Consider the following 14,896-nt stretch of genomic DNA (forward strand, 5'->3'; position numbering starts at 1 on the left):
GCTGAATCAAACGTGATTCGTAAATCATTTCGTTATACGTGATGATTTTCCGGTTATTTTACTGTTTTGAAAATGTATGTAATGCTCTTGAACGGCTGTGGTTGGGTTTTGACAGGAGCTGGACTTCATGTACATCGATAAAAGTCATAAAAGTGGGTTCTTGAACAACCGGTTCTTGAACAACCGGTTCTTGAACAACCGGTTCTTGAGCAACCGAGATGAGACATGACATCATCTTTTGTTGCGTAAGACTGGTCAAGATTAGAAAAATAAAATAGTAATTCAACGCAAGTATCTTGAATTTCGCGTGAACGTGAAAGAGTTTTGAATATTATTCGTGGTGCATGAAAAGGCAGAATATTTTTACGTGACTAAGTTTTACAAAGGGGTAAAAAGGACCTTCGTTATAGTTCAAGGCGGAGATTTTAGTCATCTCTGGCTGAAACACTGTGTCATCGCAAACCGCATAAAAAAACCAACCTGCATATTAAAACCCACGCAAAATTCTCAGTCCAGAAGTGAGAAAATTAACGCAAGTTTCCGTTACCAAAATATGGTCGAATCTTTATGAGTTCCAGTCTTCAAAATAAAGTTTACCAAAACGATTAAAAATTACTAAAGTAATTACTAAAACTCCACATTGTCACTTTACTGGCCGTTCATTTGCGAGACACCAAGGCTGAATATTTGTCTTTGTATCACAGCGACTAGTGCTTAATCAAAGATGTTTTCTGTGAAATTGCAGTGGCCTTGTTGTCTTTAAGACTCCTATTTTTCATACAACTTTTTTCCCTTTCATCCTTAATCCTCGCAAGTTTTCAACTAGAACACACGATTTATGACCTCACAGTTTGCCTAGATCAGTTTACATTCTTTCAAAATCCTTTTCAAATGCTTGGCAACAGACCCACGTTATTTTCTTTTTGAAAATCAGCGACACCGATTTACAAAAGGAAACGATGTTTTGTTGGTAGAAGTCTAGGATCTGCATAATGAAGAGCTTTATTAAAACGCAGTTGACAGTACATACAACCGTATTTTCCACCACAAAGTTTATTCCTTTCCGGAGCATTTAAACCAAGACTGAACCCTATGTTTCAAACTTTGGTTTCAATAGTGCCACGACGCCGATTGAAAACGCTAATATGGCTGATGGTTGTTGTCGTATTGTTACAATCTCTTTTTTTCTTTATCGTCGACGAAGTTCGATCGAGTGACGCCCGGGTTACCAAACAAGACTGTTCTTCGACGAAAAACTCAGGTATTGTAAGAACCTTGCCCTTAGGTTAGTAGCTCCATATTCAAAATTAATAATTATATGACATTTTAGATTGGGAAATCTGAACAAAGACTTCTGTCGATATTCTTTTAATGGTAAGATGATTACGAAAGTATTCTATCTTGCTGGTTCTTCTATGTCCTACTGATAACGTAGACTGACTTTAAAATCAAGCATCGTTACATACGGTTTGCCTTGGCAAAAACTTCTAGTTTAAATTTTATAATTATGATAGTGACAGGAATAAAGTGAAATATATAGCAATTTTCCCTCAAATTTTTCTGAAGGAAGTCCTTTTACTGGTAACTCAACTGTGATACAAGTCAGGGCACTTGACGAAACTTATCTTCTTTATTCATAAGTTCCCTTTCGTTTAGGAGATAATTTCAGTTTTAAAGCGAATTCTCATCGGAGGACTTTTTACTTCAGAAGGTTAGAATTTTGGTTACTATTCAATATATTTGAAGCCATCAACAAATACGAAAACCAAATGAAACTGACACGCTACCGATGTTAACCAGCTCTTAGCCATTGATAACACAACAGACAAACTCGAAAATTCTGAAAAAGATCGAAATATCGCATAGGTGTTCGAAGTTTCAGTTTCGAATCCTCCCCCAAAATTTCATTACGTTTTCTCGATGGCCATTTCTATCTCATTCTAATGCTTTAATTTGCGTCATATTGAGTTTATATTTAGTAATAATTGCTTTTGAGGAGGAGTTTTACTGAACAGCGAGAAAGTGAGCGACCCAGTGTTATACCATGAATTAGATAATTTGCTTTAGCTCTTCATCATCGTTCTGACGAATGGCTAACACTCAAAGCGTTAGCTTTATAAACTCTTTACGGTGGCCAATTACTTCAACAAAGTACTTAGTTGATAAAACTAAATTATCGTATATGAAATTCCACCAATACAGCATCGCCACCCCCTCTTTGTTTCTTTCCCTTTAATTTTTTCTCTCTTCCTTTGTTGTTGTTTTTTTTTTTTTCAATATTTTTTAACTGATTTTTTTAATTATTGATCTAAAAAACCACCAGAGATTTCCAATGAGAAGTTGACTGATCCGGCCTTTTTTCGAAGTAATCGCGGATTATTTTTACATGTGGAGAACATTCCAGTCGTAAGATCAACAGATACAGAGGAAGGTCTAGAGAATGGTGGAGCGAATTATACAGAAAAAGATGCGCAGCCGACGTCAAGAGAAAATACAGGGATTTCTCAAATAACAGCTGAACTGGCTAAAAGTAACGAAGAGTCACAAAGACCTTTCTCCACAGATGGAAAATTGAGTGATGGCGACGAATTGACGGGAGTTAACTGCAAACAATTCAGAAATAGGACATCTGTGAGTAGAGCGGAAGTCTGTTACGCCCAGTAAAGATACACTTTTTCAATGATTTAAAGAACTGTATTAGATCATGATTACTTTGTATTAGATCATGATTACTTTGTATTAGATCATGATTACTTTGTATTAGATCATGATTACTTTGTATTAAATCATGATTACTTCGTTTTCAGGTAAATGGTCATCTGAACCTGCATGAGTGGCGCGGATGGTGTGGATACGCCGTTGACGATCTAAGAAGAGAACCACTATTTCCTTTTAAACCACAAGTAAGTTGAATTTGTTTGATAAGCGGTTGTAACAGACCATAGCATGCGAAATCAGTAACTCACCTTTTGAACACTGACTTCCGGAAAGCGAGACAAGCAGTGGTCCAGTTTTAAGTGCGTCACAGTCCAGTCCGAGAAAAGTTTTGGAAGAAGTCAGTGAGTTGTGTGTCTTCTTTGAAATACACCTTTCGAAACATGCCCTCTTACAGGGCCTTTTTTCCACTCAAGATTAAAATAAAAGAAACAAACAAAGCAAAAACAGAAGATGAACTTCAGGTTTGTTTGTCATAATTGCGTGAACCAGTTGGTTTCAGTTTCCTACCCATCATGCATCACCGGAATAGCGATTTGAAGCTTTAAAAAGTTTTGAATTTCAGTATTTACGACGGAGTACATGTTTGAATTGGTCTGTGTACGTTTTCATGTTTTAATGATTATTTATTATTCCATTGTTTATCAGGTCAACACTGTTCTTGACAAGTTCGCTACAAATGTAACAAAAAGGTCACTGAGCGGAAAGCGAATATTTGGCTACGTTCATCCTCCGACCACAGGTAAAAAAATTTTCAGGCAATGTTATGACTGTTTCCCGCGCTCGTCATTAGAAACTTCTCTGTGTGGATTCAGCTTCTCGCTGACTTCACGTTTCAAGGCACTTTATTCTTACAATTAGTAGCCAATGGTTTCCCGCCCATGTCACTGGTATGGTGGTTTATATAGTTTCCCGGGCTTTATCTGTCAAAGTTTGCCATGCTTGTAACCGGTTTTTATTGCTTCTCGTGCTTGTTGCATGTTTAATGGTTTTTCGCGTTTTCAACTAGTTTCTTTGTTTTCTTGCGCTTGTTAATGGATTCGTAGTTTCCCGCGCTTTTCACCAATTTAAAGTTCTCCCACGCTTGTCGCTAATTCGTGGTTTCCCGCGCTTTTCACCGAGTCCATGGTTTCCCGCGTTAGTCTTTACTTTATGGTTTCCCGCGCTTTCGCTAGTGGTCGCTCGTTCTCCCGTTCTGTTAAATTTGAGCTCTGCAGCTTGCTCTTGATCAATAAATGAGATAACACACTGAATACTGACTCGACAAATAAAGAAGGAAAATTAGTAACACTAATTATTTCTTCATCTCAATTTTTATTTGTGTCAACTTTTTAGGTGACTTTGTTTTCGCTATTAGCTCAGCTGACGGTTCAGAGCTCTGGTTGAGTTCAAATGACGATCCAAAAAATTCAAAAAAAATTGCCTATCTTGGAGACGTAAGTATACTGAAAATTTTTTTAGTCAAACAAAACTTTGTTACCTTTATTGAATATTTTTTTGGCAATCTCAGTCATCAGAGTAATTTCCTCTTTAGAAACACCGGCGAAGTAGAAAGCCATTTTGTTTGCTTTGGTTGCGCGCGCAGGTGAATCTATATTGCTAAGCTACCACTCGACTCTGAACTAACAAATTATCGTGTGCGAAAAGCACTCTTCGTTTATTCAGCGATTGATCTAAACAGGTCCCGTGATACAGCCAAACCTGGCCTCATGCGTGCCCTGTAGATGTTTAATCGAAGACTACTGAAATTCTAAACACTTCAGTGACAATTCCGAAAGAAGACAACAAACTGTATAACAATCCTTAATCTCACTTCTTTCAAAACAGCCTGGTAACCAGTATGGAGCCAGTACTCATTTCGGAAAGTTTCAAGTAAAGGCGTCTCAAACCTCAGAGGCCATCAGGTAAAGGATTCAAGAGGTATTTCAGTGTACTGATTTGTCAGTCGATACCAACTCTCATTAGAATCACCTGAACATTATAAGCCAATCACATTGTAGGAAACGAACAATGATTTTAGCCAAATCCACTTGTAGCAAAAGATACTCAAGAATAAGACAAGAAAAGGTGAAAAAGTTTTTAGAAGGGATTTAATGCGGGCAACTTGTAGTTGGACTCGTCAGTTTTCTGCGAGAAACCTCGGTAACAGTACCCAACCGAGTCTTATCCCGGTTTCCTCAGAATGAAGCGACTTGAAGCATTACTACTCCCCCCCCCCCCCCGTGGGTGGGATGCCAGTCCACCACAAGGTTACCCGTCAGGATTTCATCAGGCTTCCCTGACAATTCGCTAGTACCTATTTATACTCCCGAGTGGATAGAGGCACTGTGGGAGGAAAGTATTTTGCCCAAAAGCACGACACATTGACCCAGCCAGCTCTCGAACCCAGACCTCTCGAACCCAGACCTCTCCACCTGGAGTCGTGCACTTTATCATTGAGCTACACGTACCGCCTCTCATCCTCTTTATGAGCGGTCGCACTGTAATTATTGAGCTGGATTTTCTCTCTGTCCCTTCCAGACTTGAAGCGGGAAAAGCATATTATGTGGAGGTTCTTCAAAAGCAAAAGTATAACCAAGATCACGTAGAAGTAGCGGTAACTAAAAAACAATTGTCTACTGCTCTGTATGTTACTGGAGACCTTTAAGATCCCAGTCGAGTACGACTGCTAGAGTTTGTAATTATTTAAGAGTACAATGAAGCTTCACGAGGTAAACATTTTCATTGATCTTAAAAAAGCCTTTGACACCGTTGACCACGACATTTTACTTGATAAGCTCAATCACTATGACTTTCGCGGAATAATTAATGATTGGTTCTCCTCATATCTCAAAAATCGCACCCAAACAAGACAAGTAGGCCATCATATATCAGATAAAGCTGTCGTTGGATGTGGCGTTCCTCAGGGATCAATCCTTGGACCGTTGCTCTTCTTGTTATATGTCAATGATATTCACAGATGCTCGAACAAATTCAGGTTCTACCTATTTGCAGACGACACTAACATACTGTATACAGAAAAAAATCTGAAAGATCTTGAGACAATAGTCAACATTGAGCTACAAAACCTTTATAACTGGTTGACAGCTAACAAACTAACTCTTAACATCAAGAAATCCAATTTTGTAATTTTTCATCCCTTTCAAAAGCGACTTGCTTACCAACCAAAACTTTACATGTTTGATAATGATAAGAATAAGTATACTTGTCTCGAGTCTAAAGTCTACACAAAATACCTGGGCGTACTTATTGATCAGAATCTTTCATAGAAATATCACATTGATTCCATTGTAACAAAAATTAGTAAGACTATCGGGTTAATTGCAAAGTTACACCATTTTGTACCCCGACTTGTACTACTGAACATCTATGAGTCTAATATCCACTCATACAATACACGATCTTCTACGTCTGGCAAGTTTAATGTTAAATATTCTAGACTCGAAATACAAAACAATTCTTTTTCTCGGCTCGGAGTTAAACTGTGGAATGCGATACCAAGCTACATAACCAATCTCCCAAAGAAAGCTTTCAAAAAAGATCTCCGCAAATTCTTACTTGATGTATTAGTAAAGGAGGATAAGTATATTGAAATCCCCATGATTATCAAAAAAGTAGGATCATAGAAACGCGTGCTGAGGGTCCCATTTTACGTCTGTTTTCCTTTTACAACTCCTTGTCTTTACACATTGTTCGTCCGTAAGTGCTGTGTTAATTTGATCTCCCAACTTCTGTGTTTTATTTATCTCTAGCTGCAATCTGCAAGGTTGCATAGGTTTGCCTTATTGTTATTCTTCCATAACTTGTTATTTTAATCACGTTCTTGTTTTGCCTCGCCGCGACTAGCTTCTTAGCTATTTGCGGGGCAAACCATTTTAATCATGTATTTTTGTAATAAGAGTTTTCAATTACGTAAGTCTGTAATCAGAATAAGAATAAAGTTTTGTTGTTGTTTTTTTTTGCCAGCTCCTCGCTTAAAACTTAAATTTAAATCTTACACTAGCAGTCAAACTTGTCCTCGAATCTAAGTTCTTCATCATATTGACACATCAAGACACTCTCCAGCTCAAAAATGTCTTGATAAATTGTATTCTCACGATTCCTTTCTTTGATATTTCGTAGTGGAAAATGCCAGGGGACGAAAGTCTTGAAATAATTGGCTCACGTTACATCTCCCAGTACATGGGTAGGTTGCGGTTGACGACACTTTATAAACAGCATATTACCATGGACATTGGAGTGAGCGTTCTTTTCTTTTTTTAACAGATTATTCAGCCGAGAAAGCAGAAATCAGTGCAAGACTTTTATGCATTTGTAAAGATCACCCGACTTTATCATTTGCATATGATGAGGTGAAGACTATAGTTTCCTTAATGTTTTTTCAAGAAGACAGCAGGGTTGCTGTCCAATCAACAGCAACATACTCTTTTAACTGAAGGCCGCGACGCTAAAACGAAAGTAATATTGCGAGCCAGTCAGAAGAAAGAAAGACAAAACAAGGAGCCAATTGGAACAAACCAAAGTAAGCCAACGGCTTCAAGGGCTGGAAAAAGCAGTGACCAAGCTGCGGTTGGTTTTACTTTTTCAACTTAATGATTGGGTAGCTAGAGTTTCTCTCGAACAATCACAGGTCACCAAAAGCAAAGTAGTCCTAGTTTACTTTCGACTCCCACTCCGAAAATTGATCTGTTATTCTGAATTTTAAATTGCCTTTTAATTTCTTACCTTTTTTTTATATTCAGTTCATGACTCGTGAACAGTATGATTTGCGGGACGACTTCCATTCTCGAGGTATGTCAACATTTGATTCGCTTTTTTTTCACAACTTGCCACTATTAACTAAACCAATAAAGCATGTTTCTATCGCGCATGGTAGAACCAAAGCTGACATTTATCGCAACAACTAATCAGAACAAAGGTGACATTAAAGCGAGCCAATGGGAACGCAGAGTAAAAATCGGCTGAAGCGCGAGAAAACGCGGGCAACAAAGTCGCAATTGGTGTTCAAGTTAATTCTTTTATCTGATCAGCTGCGAGGCTGGCATAGCGCAATTTTTCTCGACCAACCATATCGTGTAGTGAGGTAAAACCATTGCAGTCCAAGTTTACTTTGACACTCAATTAAGACTTCCTCTATAGGGTGACACTGATTCATTGAACTAAAAGTACAGTTTACTGTAAACGAGCCTTATTTCCAAGCAAGTGTTAGGTGAATTGTTAGACTGCTGGATTGCTTCATTGATTACCATGTTTTCTTTCATATAGTTGAAGATCTTCCTCACTCCGAAGTTTCGGACATCCTCCCGTCGTGTCCTTACCAACCGTCTTATGTAATCTCGAAAAAACTCTATGAAAATGAGGCCTTCGTTGGAAACTTTGTAAGTAACTACTTATTCGCCACGCCGACTAGAACTGAAACTCTGCCAATAACTGGTGATGGAGTATGATCGTTTATCTTATGACAAGAAATACTTCCAATGCGGATTTCGACGTTACAGCTGCATTCTACTCTAATGTTTCTTAAGTGAGGAGGTCGACGGGTCGACTTGGTTGGTTTTCCAACAGCTGTTATTAGTGCATTTTGGTATCAGTTTTCCCTCAACGGTCCGTTACTTCACGGTTGCCCTGTTTATTGATTAAATGCGTCTGATCTTCTGAGATTTCTAACTTGGAATTATTTCTCTATGATCATCTGTATGAACTTATTAGAGAATTTGCCTGTTTAAGCTTCGAGAAAGTTTGATGTCCAAGTTAATCGTCTAGTTGGCGTGTTGATTGTTCCTTTCCAAAAATTTGTGACGTTTTCTTATTATACTGATATTTAATTCTACAAGAAGGTAATGGGACGAGACAAAAGAACTGTATCAAAATTATTCCTCATTTTGCAGATCCAGCGTCCTCGAGTCTTTCCAAACGATCGAACGGATATCAACATGTCACATGACATTAACAACCATATCAGCTGGGGAAACAAAAAGCTTGGAAAAAATGTAAGACATCGCCATTTGTAAGAGTTCCATGTTTAATATCATGGCTATGAGTTTGGCTAGCAATCTGACGATGGTGTACCGAAAGTCACTGCAGTTCTCTCTCTTTCGGCACAAGTTTAAAACACAAGAGGTGTCTTGTTTAATTTCAGGACGCTTTGCAGATTGTATCTACATACATGGAAGCTCTCGCTAAAAAGAAAGGGTGAGCATGGAGTGGTTAGGTCGTTTTCCTTTCCTACAGTTACTGGTTTAAACCCCGAGAACAACATTTGACAACTTCTCTCGCCAAGGCGATTAGGCGAATCCATCAGACATCTTTCATGTGTCTGTCTGTGTGAATGTTGAAGTAATTTTACTGCATGATGCATCTTTTCAAAAGAAAAGGTGAGACCGGACTCTTACCTTACTCAATATTTGACTTTCATATTCCGTTTGAGAGTAAATCACACTGTTGACGAAAACTCCTTTTTCCCAAAAAGGTTGACTCATTTGTCGAGTTCGTCTTCTAGGGACAGATTCGTTCTTAAGGAGATCGTCAACGTGGAAGCAAAAGATGATCCTAAAAAGGGAACCCGTTATTTGCTGGAAATGGTAAGCTGTTATTACGTCTAGAGTCACAGTCAACTCAACATATTTATGACCGCTTTTAAGTCTTTAAACTCTAGTTTATCATCATAACAAGTTCAAGAATAATTTTTCTAAGCCCTGAAAGTGGAGTTCTCTTGATTTCGCCTGTTTTTACCAGTTTTTTTTTCTTTAATCAGAATGTTCAAATATTTATTCATGTTTTACGAAATTTAACGTATGAGTTTTTTTTTTTTTTCATCTTCTTTTTGCAGGAACTCCTGGACAAAACCAAAGGTGATTTTATTTCTTTTAGTTTTCTGCATCATAAAATTATGATAATTATGACATTGATTGTTCGCCAAGGTAACAAATAATTACTCTATTCGCTCCGACGAAGGGCTAACGCTCGAGACGTCAGCTTTTATAATCGTAACGGTGGCCAATTTACCATTTCAACTTTGTTGATATATTGAAATTATAACAAATAATTAGATAACGACAAACCACTCTATACCTGGCTGGTAATGAAAAAATTTGTATTGCAATGCAAAAGCAAGTATGGTAAAATTAACTCGTTATTTATTCATCAATTTATTTTTTCAGAACGTTCTGTTCGTTTATCAGAATATGTTTACAGACCCGTAAAAAACGACACTGTTCTTTGTGACCCAGAAGGCTTCCAGTGGAAACGAAATGTCACAGTTTTTATGGTGATAACAGGTAACGCAACACTAAAAGTTCTTGCAACATGCGATTCTAGTGAAGAATTCTTTGTTTTGTTAATGTGCGCTCTGCGTACCTACTCTTTGCAACAAATGTCTGAAGTAAGTGTTCTTGATTAGATTAAGAAATCTTTGTGAATTTTTGACTTCTTTCTTCTTTACAGTTAAGAACTATGGACCATGGATCAGATTCCTAGTAAATCAATTGGCTCAGGTAAGAAAACCTGTTTTATGGACGATGCATGGTTTTTCTAAAGTAAAATGTCAGGTCTCATCCACTCTTTGTCAGTTCGATCTTTAAGTTTTCCTGTAGAGATGGAGGTACAAAACACTGTAACCGAACGTCTTACGAATGGTCAAAACTTCAAAAAACAAAACAAAACATAAAACAAAACAACAACAACAACAGCAACAAAACAGTTAGAACCCAAGACCATTACCTCAAATTTACTTTGCACTTTGATATATTTTTTCTCGCCACATGATAATCGTTCATTGATGCGTATATCTTTCCTCAGATTTACGAGAAAGGATACGACAGTAACTTCTTCCTTGTCATCGTGGATTTCAACAGTAGTGATATTGATCTTTTTCAACTCAGAGAAAATAGTGGAATTAAAGACCGGTAAGGGTGTGGTACTTACCCGAACCAAAAACTGCTGATCCGCGGATCCAGGAAGATGTTCCGGGGATGTGGGCTCCGCTCTATCAGACCTGAGGATACAATTGATCATTTATCTGAAACCATAATACGTCCAACGACAGAGTTGCATATTACCACTCAACTTGCGTTACACGTATTTGCAATTTACTCATGGTGAAATGTTGAAATATTTCTTGGCTCATCTAGTGTAAAAAAAGTTATGATTTCATTTCCGATTCAAAACTTTTGAAACCCTCAATTCATACTTCTTGGATCCGACCTTGCCACATGAAGTAAGAAGCAACAAGACATTTAAACGGTCCTCTCTAATATGGCGCTTTCAGCTGGATATTTTTATTTCCTAGGATTGCCATTCTACGACATTTCACTGAATTTCACAAGACGAGGGCTTTAAACGACGGAGTGCGTTACATCAAGGTAATGTATACCTTGCTTGATGTCATTGGTTGAGTTAAAGATTCACGGGTAAACAAGTCAAGGTGGGGGTAAACGCGTCGACATGGGGGCAAACTGGTAAGAGGCGAGCTGGTAAGGAGCGAACTGGTAAGGGGCGAACTGGTAAGGGGCGAACTGGTAAGGGGCGAACTGGTAAGGGGCGAACTGGTAAGGGGCGAACTGGTGAGGGGCGAACTGGTGAGGGGCGAACTGGTGAGGGGCGAACTGGTAAGGGGCGAACTGGTAAGGGGCGAACTGGTAAGGGGCGAACTGGTAAGGGGCGAACTGGTAAGGGGCGAATTGGTAAGGGGCGAACTACTAGGGGGTGATCTGGTAGGGGGCGAACTTACAATGAGACAGATAGCCATGATAAATTTTAATAGAGTGAGCTTCGAGAGTTAAAACTGTGATCAATTAGGCGCCACTCTTAACTCTTAGCTTAAATTCTTATTTTTGTTTTCTTTTGCATTATAACAGGATCCAAACAGTATCATCTTTACAGCAGATCTGCACATAAAGTTCCCAGTTAATATATTTGACGTCGTACGAAAGGTAACATTCCACATGATACCAACTGTTAAAGCTGCTCGCTATTCTCTAAGGTAATGTAAGGGAGATACCAGTTCCAACATCTAATAAATTCCTCCGGGCTCGTCTATGTATACGTTTCTCTGACTTATTCGGTTTTTTCTCACACAGCACGCGATTCAAGGCAAAAGTTTTTACTCACCAGCAGTTCTAAAGCTGAAATGTGGTTACTCTATTACACATCAACAAGGTACATACACGTGTTTTCACCCTTCCAACTTCCTCACTTGGTAAATTGTTTTAAGCGTCCGTCACCGTGTAATGGTCTCTTGGAGGTCTTTGCAGTCTTCTTTTTTGTTGATGCAGTTACCGTTCTCGTGTTTCCTACGCTTGCCGCCATCAATAAGGTTTCTTTTCTAGCAACTTACCGGTGGTTGATCTTTTTCTTACAGGTTTTCCACTGGTTAATATTTTTTAGCGCGCTTACTACTAGCAAGTTTTCTTCCCGCGCTTTTCACTGATTCAACGTCTTCCCGTGTTTGGGGCTTCTTATTTTTTTCCCCGCTTGCCGAGTAGCTTTTCCTGCGCCTGTTATTGGCAGATTATTTCTACCAGCGTTTACCATTGATTTTTTAGCACTTACCACTTGTCTACTTTTTACCAGGGTTTGCCACTGGTTAATATTTTTAGCACACTTATTACTTGTTTACCTCTTTTCACCCCCACTTTTCACTGGATAATTACTTTTCGTGTTTGCGGCTTGTGACAGTTAACTTCTCTTGCGTCTTCTGTGCGCGTTTTCCTTGCTTGACTGATGTAGTAAAAAAGAAGTGCATCTTCCCCCAAGTCATGAATTTATGTTCAGTGTAAAATCCAATATTCCACATCATTTTTTACCTCAGCTTACTGGGAAATGATGGGCTATGGTTTGTTCGGAGCGTACAAGTCGGACTGGGACAGTTTTGAAGGACTAGACGAAGTCAAATTCACTACACGATGGGGCGGTGAAGACTGGGATTTAATGGACAGGTAAACGTAGTCTCGTTTCTAGGCCTCCCTAAATGTACACCTGTCAACTCTCTCTCTAATCTCAAACCAACTCACTTACAAGAATCAATCCATCACAGCTTTAACTGACACATTTTTGAAAAAATTTCAGGGATAAAAGAGACCGGATTGAGTAGGAGAGAAAAAAGAGCGCATGATTGATCGTATACATAGCCGAGGCTTTCGGTTGTGGAGGATAAACCACTGCCGTGATATGATTGAGACGACTCTTCAGAATACTTTCGAATTATATTCGGAACGTCTTCGGAAATATTCGGAAATTTTCGAAGCTCTTTGGAAATGATTGAGTTCTCGACGAAAATGCTGACACTGAGGAAAACAATCTAAAGCCCTTGACTCGAAAAAATGACTATGCATTTAAATGGTCTTGTACCTCGGTTTTCTATTCTACTTTGTTAACTAAATCTCATTTTACTTTTTAGAGCTATTGGTGCTAATTTAGAGGCTGAAAGGTTTAGACTTCCCAAGCTGTATCATTACCACCACGAAAGGAAAAGTGACTGGTATGAATTTGCGCGAATGTAATCGATAGAAGAAGCTGTAATTTGACAGAAAGGAGGGATAAAAGAACTAAAGGATCTGTTAATTATGACAGCCGTTCGTCGACGTTCCTTGACCCAACTTCTTATCAGCTTATTGACGATGGAGTAGAGTATACTGTGTAATTGCAGTAAATCTTATTCAAGTTCGGGCATGCTGTGATATTTTCACCATAATCGTAGCACTGACTAATATGAAGGTTATTTCGTGGGCTGTGAATCGGATCCTGCTCGAGATGTAGAAGGCAGAAAAGCAAGTTTACAGGTCTCGGAACAAATTTAAAGCTTAAACCAAAACTGCTCGTTTACATGAACTTAACAATAATGATATTCATGCTTTTTAAAAAATAAATTTTGTATAACAAATAAACTATGAAACTGGAGACGTTGTCTTGGTAGCAGAATGTACTATGAACAACTTTCAATTATGCGCAGTTGTCCCAACTATCTGACAAGGGCCAGCAAAATCACCCAATCAACCATTGACTGATTTCTTTCTTTAAGAAACTGCAATATATTGTTCTAGAAAGATGTAACCAAGGTTTACATGCTTCCAATTATACCCGATAGACTTACTCTCGAGTTGCTCAGGAAAACCCGCAACTTCGTGTGAATCGCCTTTTCCAAGCGTGACTACTCGCGCAAGATGCCACAAACTCTATATTCTTTGCCGTTCACAGGCTTACCGCGCGTTTCCTTCAATATTTTCGTTTCTCATTATCATTCATTTCGTAGAAGTGGGTCGGTAACGAAGGAAAGTATCTGGAAAATGGTTGTCGACGAACTCGCCCAGTTCCCTAATTAACATTTCCACCTACAATTGATCTTAAGGTAGAAATAAATGAGCTGAAAACGGAAAGGTCACTGTAATTCAAGGTGCGATGAAACCAGTCAAATTAAAGACATTATAGTTAACATTACATGACATGGTAATTAAAAATTCAACATGGCGGATGAAGTGAAGCAAGCAAACATTTCACCGTTTTCAGAACTGAAGATAACATCTCATGAGGTCTTAAGGTATATTACTAACATTCCATAATGAAATTAACGTTTAAATTACTTATAGTGACGCTTCATTCGTACAATGCATTGTTAGGCCAACTTTAAGACCTTTTTAAGGCTTTTGAAATCTTTGAAAACGCAAATCAACACTGTGGAACAAACGGTTCAGTCCTAAAGGAATCCTCTTATTTTCTCAGTACTCTCTGTTAACGATACATGTAATTGTATTTATTCTTCCAGAGGCGTTGAAAGAAGACCTTGCCCCAAGTGTCAAGCCTCGAGAAAGTATTACTGTTACACATGCTATGTGATAGTTGGACTTGATAGAAGTCTGATTCCAACGGTTCACCTTCCTGTAAAAGTTGACATGTGAGATGTGTTTATTCTCTGTGGGGTGAATGGGGACACAAATAGAAATCTGCCGACCTAAACTGTTTTTTGCCCCGGTGCATCGATCCGATTTTATTTTCGTTTGAATCCTGATCTGCGTTAATTTTTCACTTTCCATAAAATGAATAAGTTGCTTGTGGGTTATAACATTTAGAATTCATCAAAACTTTCCTGCACGATTGAACTTAATGTGTCATGTGATCAAACTTGCCCCAGCTAAAATTGAGGAATATCTGTACATATTCTATACCTGCCAACTTTTTCTGAGATATA

The 14,896-nt window shown here is 38.5% G+C and overlaps 2 protein-coding genes across 2 annotated transcripts in view; both read left to right on the forward strand.

Moving 5' to 3' along the window:
* The first annotated feature begins 105 nt into the window (after positions 1 to 105).
* Positions 106 to 13,611, forward strand: LOC111327380 (beta-1,4-N-acetylgalactosaminyltransferase 3). The gene is made up of 23 exons (XM_022931539.2): positions 106 to 1,261; positions 2,324 to 2,631; positions 2,808 to 2,903; positions 3,364 to 3,457; positions 4,051 to 4,151; positions 4,543 to 4,619; positions 5,236 to 5,311; positions 6,838 to 6,901; positions 6,982 to 7,067; positions 7,458 to 7,506; positions 7,981 to 8,093; positions 8,604 to 8,705; positions 8,855 to 8,907; positions 9,215 to 9,296; positions 9,545 to 9,566; positions 9,876 to 9,992; positions 10,159 to 10,208; positions 10,513 to 10,619; positions 11,003 to 11,075; positions 11,571 to 11,645; positions 11,793 to 11,871; positions 12,524 to 12,650; positions 13,112 to 13,611. Exons 1-23 carry the CDS (start codon positions 1,093 to 1,095, stop codon positions 13,212 to 13,214), a joined length of 2,223 nt encoding a protein of 740 aa, XP_022787274.2. The 5' UTR covers positions 106 to 1,092; the 3' UTR covers positions 13,215 to 13,611.
* A 514-nt stretch (positions 13,612 to 14,125) lies between these two features.
* The window catches only part of LOC111327425 (tRNA-uridine aminocarboxypropyltransferase 1), a 5,986-nt gene continuing 5,215 nt past the window's right edge, over positions 14,126 to 14,896 (forward strand). The window contains exons 1-2 of the mRNA XM_022931603.2: positions 14,126 to 14,248; positions 14,474 to 14,602. Coding sequence (XP_022787338.1) covers positions 14,175 to 14,248; positions 14,474 to 14,602 — 203 coding nt within the window. The 5' untranslated portion in view covers positions 14,126 to 14,174. The remainder of the gene's footprint in view (positions 14,249 to 14,473; positions 14,603 to 14,896) is intronic.

The sequence above is a fragment of the Stylophora pistillata genome, chromosome 12 (genome assembly GCF_964205215.1).
Source record: "Stylophora pistillata chromosome 12, jaStyPist1.2, whole genome shotgun sequence".
In the NCBI taxonomy this organism is placed as follows: domain Eukaryota; kingdom Metazoa; phylum Cnidaria; class Anthozoa; order Scleractinia; family Pocilloporidae; genus Stylophora; species Stylophora pistillata.